General features: G+C 50.2%; 1 protein-coding gene across 1 annotated transcript; it reads left to right on the forward strand.

Moving 5' to 3' along the window:
* The first annotated feature begins 521 nt into the window (after positions 1-521).
* FAM110C (family with sequence similarity 110 member C) lies at positions 522-7,266 on the forward strand. The gene is made up of 2 exons (XM_079111101.1): positions 522-1,671; positions 5,199-7,266. The coding sequence occupies exon 1, from the start codon at positions 675-677 to the stop codon at positions 1,641-1,643; it is 969 nt and encodes a 322-aa protein (XP_078967227.1). The 5' UTR covers positions 522-674; the 3' UTR covers positions 1,644-1,671; positions 5,199-7,266.
* The last annotated feature ends 732 nt before the right edge of the window (positions 7,267-7,998 follow it).

The following is a 7,998-nucleotide window of genomic DNA, read 5'->3' on the forward strand; positions in this document are numbered from 1 at the left end:
AGACAGGAAATCAGTCAAGGTTCCAAGCACGCTGAGATCACTTTAAGAAATCAAAGGACACAGGGCACTTGCCTGGAGGAGCCTGTCCTCTTTGCCCTCCTCTTCTCTAGAAACGCCCCTGTCCTCCAGTGCCCTGAGGGACTCCGGGGACTGGAAGGAAGTGGCAGATACCCTGCGCTGAGAGGCCACGGTCCCTCGCACCCCTGCCCCGGAGGACAGTTTGTCCCGCCCTGCTAGCTGAAAGGGTAGAAGAGAGGCTAGAGGCCTGGGTCAGAGGAGTGGAGTCTAGGGACCAACAAGGGCGGGGACACTGAGGGGAGGCGCGGAGATTGGGACCCAGAGGGCGGGGACACCCGGCAGGAGGTGTGGGGGCGGGGACACCGGGCCGGAGGTGAGGAGGTGCGTACCGACAGGGGCGGTGACCCGGCAGGAGACTGGGCGGCTAGGGCCTGGGGCTGGGTGGCGGGTGGCGGCAGGCAGGCGGGAGGAGCCAGAGGGCGGGGCCTGGGGTGATTCACCTGCCGAGCGGACTCGGACTCGCCCCAGTTCCGGACCTGGGCGGCCCGGCCCTGCGGCGCCACTCCCCACCCGGAGCGGACTTCGGAACTGACCTGGGACCCACGGGCTCCGAAACTCGGACGGACGCGAGCGCGGCAGGTCTGTGCCCTGCGAGGATGCGCGCTCTGCCTGCCCTGGATGCATCCGCCAGCGGACGGCCACCTCCCCCGGACCCCGAGGAGGTGCGGGACCCGCACGCGGCGCGGCCGGCGCGCAGGAGCGCGGTGGAGAGGCTCGCCGCGGACCGAGCCAAGTACGTTCGAGGCCTGTCGGGGACCCATGCGGACCCCGCTTCCGAGAGCGGCAGCCCCGGGGCGCCCGCGGGGCAGCCCTGCGACGCGGCTGCCTCGGCCCGCGTCCCCGCGCCGGTAGCGCGCAGGGTTATCGCGCGGAAGCCTCTGAGGCCTGACTCACTGGTCATCTACCGGCAAAAATGCGAGTTCGTCCGAGGGCCAGGTACCGACGGCCCCAGGGGAGGCCTGGTGAAGAAATTTTTCCAGGGACCAGGCAAAGACAAGGCGCTGGAGCCCTACCAAACAACCGGGGCAGGGGAGGAGAGCAAGGCGGGCAGCGGGGAGACCGCACCCATCAAGCCTTGCCAGGAGGCTGCGACCGCTCCCCGACTCCCTACCGGGGGCCCAGAGCCCCGCGCCCCCGCCTTGCCCTCAGCGGCGCCCCCGGGGGCCCAGGCTGCGCGCACCGGCGTGGAGCTGCGGGTGGCCAGGCGTCGGGGGCTGCAGCGCTCACAGTCAGACCTCAGCTCCCGCTACTCTATGTCCAAAGCCGAGTTTGACACCTTTTTCCAGTACTGTGGCCTGGATCCCGAGGTGATAGAGGCTCTTGGGAAGGAAAACTTCTCCGCGGGGTCCGACCATGTCGCCCTCAAGGTGCGCAGCGTAAGTGTGGCCACTTCCGACAGCGGCTTTTCCCGGCACAGCGACAGGGACAACGATGGGCTGCAGGAGGAGGAGCTCGTAGAACAGGTGCCCAGCACCACGTCTGTAGTCGAGAGGAATGCCCGCATCATCAAGTGGCTGTTCACGTGCAAGAAGGCCAAGGAGACCTCCAGCCAGGGGCCTGCGTGAAGGCCTGCCTTCAAGACCAGGAACCCAGGTGCGTGCCCAGAAATCTTGAGTGGGGGTCGAGAGTCTGTGTGCCTGCTTGCCGAGTACCGCCAAGCTGAATGCTGTCCAGTTACAACTGATGCTTAGAATACAGTCCCATACGTTGGTAAGGGCCCCAAGATCTTGATGGAGATGCAAAAGCTCCTGGTGGAATCACTGCAGCCAGAGGAAAAGGGCCAGAGATGCAGGTGCCTGCAGGTCAGTGCCGTTCTTTCCAGCGTGATGCATTTGATCGCCTGGAAATGTCACACTGAGTTTAAACAGAGGAAATCAAAAGTATAAAAGATTCTCGGGGAAGGGGGCACTTTTACTCCCCTGAATTATCATCCCCTACCTTGAAAGTAGCCTCAGAGTCCTAGTGCATGTATGCACAGGGACAGACTTGCTGTGGAACTACTTGAGGTCCTAAGCATCTGTAGCCCAGGTGGGTGCTATTGTCTCATCTTCCATGCCCTTTCCCAAAGGTCCTTACAGTGCTAAGAACTCTCCGAGGGATTTTTGGCACAGTTTGGCAAGTTGGCAGTTGGTTTAGCAGGAAAAGATCTTTATTTGGTTAAATTTTATTTAAATTGTTTTGAGGGCTTCTGTTTTTTGAACTGGAGGAATTGGACTAAAGTTCAAATTGCTATGAGTCTAGTAAATAATGTATCGCTTTCCGAACTGCCATGATTCTGTAGTTTTTGCCTCTGATGATAAAACAGAATAAAATCATTTCCTTTGAATACCAGTAGCACAGGTTTCACCTTCAGTTCTTCAGGTGGAGGGACTGAGGTGTGTTTCTTCTCCATTGCCCTCTCACTCCCTTTGATATTTGGGGAATAGCAAAGAGAAGGCCATTTTCAGGGTTCTCTTTGAGAACCAAGAATTTAGGTACAGTAACATGTCTTTTTCTATTAACCTTCAATAACAAACAACTTGCTATGAATTCTTTAAAAATCATCATTTTGCCTGCCATTGAGATACTAATTGAAGACACGGAATTGGCCTGTAGAATCCTGGAGGGTTGCCACAGAAATGCTTGCACACAGCTTACCTATATTTGAAGACGGGGGAAAAAGTCCCAAGAACTTCTCTGAGTGACCTTAATACAGAGAGGCGAAAAAATAGCAAGGAGAGGCGAATTCATTATTTTCTTGACCATGGAAGAGTCATTTTACTAGATTAGACTAAATCCCCAAAGAACATACATAGGCAAGCAAATGTAAAGAAATAGGTTGTACTTTTCATGGGTTACTGTTTGGATGTGAAATGAGTGGATGCTGGCAGGGACATGCCGTGGCCGTTGTGGGCACCGAGGTGTGGGGAGCAGGTACTATCCTGGGGCATGTGGTCTGGCATGAGTGTCCAGGGGCTTGTCTCCTGTGCTTTAATCCAGGCCTCCTTGTCTTGAAATGAAGGGAACAGGCAGATAGTGTCCAGCCTTGGTGTTTCATTTCAGTTTAATCACTGATTTGTGTGTCTGTGTTCTGAGATCAAAAACTGGAAGGTAAGCAAGCAGATACTGCCTAATGGACAGCTGAGGAAGCAGCAAGTGAAGGAGCCCTCCAGGTGGCCAGTGGGTGAAAGGGGGCCATTTTGTGCCAAGGTGACAAGGGTACACCATGAAAACAGAAGCCCCCTGATCCCTCCAGACCCACCCCCATCACTGGAAGAAAACTTGGATTTACTATACAAAATGATCTTTCCAAGCCTTTTCAGGCTTGGACATATGAAAAATATGTTAGAAGTTTAGTTCAGTTGTAAGAACATGCACCTGTGCAAAGGGCAGTTTGTTGAGGCAACTGGAAGAGTGGGGACTGGTGTGGGAAAGCACCCAGGGAGGGTGGATGTAGGACAGAGGTTCACGGCTTTCATTGCCCACCCTGTTTTTCTCTCCAGCTTCATTCTGTTTATTTCAAGTGGGGACATGTCACTTGCCTTCTGAGCTGTTGTTGCAAGAGCAGGTTGCCCAGAGCTGTCCTGGCTACTGTCTAGCTGTGGCCATCACCAGCACAGCATTTACCTCACAGACTCACTCCCTGAGATGCACAGGCAGGCTGTACTCTTGGAAAGTGCAAGGGCTGAGAGCAGCATGGGCCTCCTCCAGCTGCCCTGCTGGCTGGCTGCTCAGGACCATAGCCCGCTCCATGTGGCCACCTCCACCCTCTTGTTTCCTCTGAGGAGCAGTGTCCAGGGTGCCAAGGCCCAAGGTCCACAGCTGGGGTGTACATAGGGACTGCAAGGTGGCCCCCGCTTTCTTCACACAAGTGACAGTCTAGACAGTCCCCTGAGCTCTGCAAGGTGTGGTGACCCGGAGCCAAGCTTCACCTTTCCTCTAGTTTGCCAGGATATTTGTGCTGTGATTCTCAAAGTTTCATGTAAGGATTTAATGAACAATGCAGAATAATTGAGATGAAAGGTAGGCTGTATAAGTAAATAATACAAATGTATCTTACACAGAGGTTTTCCCTCTTGGCAGACAGAGCTTTATAAATTTTAATAAAAATATCACATCTAGAATTAAAAGTTTATGCATTCTTGTCCCATGGGGTAAAAATGTTTCCTTGTGAGATTTAAAAGTATCAGAACTGAAATATGACTCGTAGAGGTCTGCATTCTGCCCACTGAGGACCCTTGTGTAATGGATCATTACATATGGACACAGGCAGTTCTGGTGCTCTGTGTCTCAGGGTACAGTTCAGGAGAATTACTCTTCAATTCCCTGGCTCTTAATTACCTTCTGTTCATCAAATTGAATATTTAGTTACCTTCATCAAATTGAATACTTGCCAAAATTTAGGTCATTCTGACTATCTTTTGCATAAAAATTATAACTTGCTGGTTATGTTAGAAACTGATATAATAGAATAGTAACTTGCTCTCTGGGATAATTAGAGATAAACATTGTTTAATATCAAGACAAAAACTTTCAGATCTTCTGTTACCTCCACATTTTTCTTTGATAAAGAAGGGCAACCTCTGGAAGCCCACTGAGAGCCCATGGGAAGAATTAGGTCTTGCATTTGAAAGATGCAGTGGCACACAACATATGGACGGGGACACCCTGTCTCTGCTCCTTTCTTTGCTCCTCTAGGAAGCCCTGAGGGCTATGAGGTCACCTTCCCTGTCTCCAGGGCCTTAGAGATACTGCAGGTTGGAAAGTGTGGAGTCTGTTTGCCTTTGAACATGAGGTGAGCCCCTGCCTTGCTTTCTGTGTTGTCCCGGGGCCTGAGCTTATGTTAATGTTAGCATGGCCTCGCCAGCATTCAGAACAGCTGTCTTCAGTGCACCAGGAGCAGTAGGAGGCAGAGATGACTTCCAGATGTCAGAAAAAGGGCCCATGGGAACATGGAGATTTGTTCTGACAGAGAACCCAGATGACAAAAGTCTTGTTGACTTCTTTTCAAACTTTAAAACACCAAAAGGAGATGCTTTGAGATGTCTTGGGTCACAAACCCAAGACAGCAGGACCAGGCTTTTCAGTAAGTGTTCTGCAGCAGACAGGAGCTAATCATGTTCGTTCTCTTTACTGCTCAGGAAACAGACCTTGCTGGTGACAAGAGGACCCCTTGATGTTGTGGATGACTTGCAACCCCCAGCCATTTGTGCAGTGTGCCCCAAGGACACATGACTGCTGTTTTTCGAGGAATCGAGCATCCTGCTGACAAAGCTTGCTGACTCCAGAAGGGTTCATGGGAGACATGTCACGGGCATCTTTTTGATTGACTTGGTGACAAAAAGATGCTACAATACACTTTGACAATATCTTCATTTCTTTTGAAACAAAAAGGAGAAAGCCATGAAAATCAAGCACGTGTGGCATGGTATTTATTCCTTTTGACTGATTGGCTCCATATGAAGTTCTGTAACCAACAGGAAGCTTTCTGTTTCAATGCTGTGTCTAACAGCAGACACACTTGGTCTCTAAAGCTTCACTGCAGACTACAAAGCACCACTCACTACCATCTGAATTTTCCCAAACAGCATGACTGATGGTCTTCTTCTGTGAGTCAGAAAGCACATTCAAAATCCCTCCAGGGCAACAGGGTCATTCTGTCAGTGCCGCTCCTTCCTGCTAGGTGGTAGTCGTGTGGAAGGACACAGTGGAAGATACACGGAAACAAAGGTATTGCTGAGTAAAGCAATACCTTTATTGTCCCTGAACGGTTTCCTTGAGAGTTGGGGAAGAGTCTTGGGGTCCTCTTGTCAGGTCTGAAGTGGTATTCCCAGGTATAATTCAGGAAGTGCCCCCATTCTCATCTGCAGAGGAGAGACTCCTGGCCCCACAAGCATGGGCACCTGGAACGGGAGCTCTTCACAGCCTGGGGTCCAGTCCAGTGCTCACTACACACACCATAGAATCAGCTGAATTTGGCACAGTTCCCTCTGTGGAGAGCATGTTTTGCAGGCAAGGATGGAATCTGGTAGTGGGGAGACTCTGGGATCTGCATGTTCATGGGAGCTATGGAGCCCTGACTTAACACACTCAGGGAAAAGGGATCACAGATTAAGAACCTTCCAAGGGAATCTTCTATCCTTGAGAACCAGAAGAGAATTTGTGACCTAGTCAACTCTTTGAAAGCTTACCATGTTTTATCAAAATGTATCTCCAAAACCAAAGTTACTCAAGGGAAAAATATGGGAAGAAATGGGTCTCTCAGTGGTAACATTTTGTAACATCTTGATATATTTGTGTACTTGCGTAAGAATGTGTTCTGTCTGTGCCTGATTCATCTTGAGAGCAGACCTCTGCATCTCAGTTGCTAGTCCCTGGGAGTTTCACTTTACCTCATTTGTCTATCAGCCTATCAGTTCCATTGTAAATCACTTTCTCCTTTCTCATCTTGTGACTGCAGTGGAGTGTTGGCCACTCTACAGGGTGCTCAGTCCTGTGGTGTGTTTCCACGTGGTCCCAGATGAGAGTTCCTGGGGTTTGCCCTCCACAGTGTTGAGAAGCCACACACTACTTGAGAATTGTGCCCTGGTCATTGCTCTGTAGTGCTGCTGTTTTGCCATTCACTGTATTTCATTTAGTTTGGAGGACATCAAAGGTGAGATCTTTCATGCACCTGTGTCTCTCATTTTCAGATGTCCTACTAATTTTATATGTGAATGCCTTAACTGAACCCTTCATGTTTTTCTGCTGTCAGAACGCAATGACTGGCAGCCGAGGTCACACTCACCTTTCATATAATGGATGAAAAATATGGAAACCTATTGGTTTCTGCTTGAAGCCCCCAACATCTTCCAGAATCATCTGCATTTTCAGTGGTGGCATGGGAAAGAGAGGAAATTCGAACTGACGTTGGTGTGAATCCTGGAAATGAATACCACAGGGGAGGTCTAGGGAGTGTATAGTAGGTGTATCAGTCCAGAGGAAGCAAGCTGGCTGCCTTGCCCCTCCAGATGCATGCCTCAGCTGCATGTGCAGGCATGTGGCTGCGGGAGACACTCTGTCCTAGCCCCATTGCTGCCCATGGTGACCTAAAACAATGCCACAGAGTTGCTGGAGACATTTCCAGTAGTTCTCCTCTGCACACACTTGCAACCAGAGTGCAATATTTTATGCTCCGTATTAAAGAAATAAAGTGTATTTTTCATCTGATCTCCATCTGTGAGTTTGAACAAGGTGAAACTTTCCTGAAGGGAGAATGTGCTCATTGTAATCCATAATTCCTCCAGTGTGTGTTTCTGCCTTGCCTCTGGAATGTTGCCCTCTCAGGTTACCAGCAGCAGTGGAGCATCCCCAGGCTTGGCCTCCTGGAGATATGCTGCAGTGAAAACCATATGAATATTTAGCACTTAATCTACTGTTTCATCTATCTTTCACTTTAAAAATATTTTATGTTTTACTAATATTATCACTGGAAATCGGGCATCAAGATAAAAATGAAGGCAGTTTGTACCTTTCTCCTTGGCTCTCAGGGACCTCTGCTGTTTGGGGCAGGCAGGTGAGGGAGCCTGTGCTCTTGCTGCACTGACCAAGTCAGTTGGTTTCTTTTCAGCCTTGCAACAGCTATGCCGAATCTATGTCAGCACCCACACTCAGGCCTCTTGAGGAGAGTGAGTGCCTCAGCTCTGTATTTTCACGAAGAACCAGCCATGCGTAGGGTGCTGTAGAATGAAGCCTTGTGGCACCCATGGCCATCTGACAGCACTCACCATGCCTTTCAGTTACATCTCGAAACTTCCGGAGAGCAAGAAGCAATAAAGTTACACACGATGGCTAGCTTATTAGATTAATTTATACAAAATGACATGTTTCAGATTGAATATTGAACAAGTACAAAATCGAATGTCTGGGCCTACAGCTTGTAGGCCTGGCCTTGGGAGTAGC

Source organism: Sciurus vulgaris, assembly GCF_902686455.1.
Source record: "Sciurus vulgaris genome assembly, chromosome: 14".
Taxonomy (NCBI): domain Eukaryota; kingdom Metazoa; phylum Chordata; class Mammalia; order Rodentia; family Sciuridae; genus Sciurus; species Sciurus vulgaris.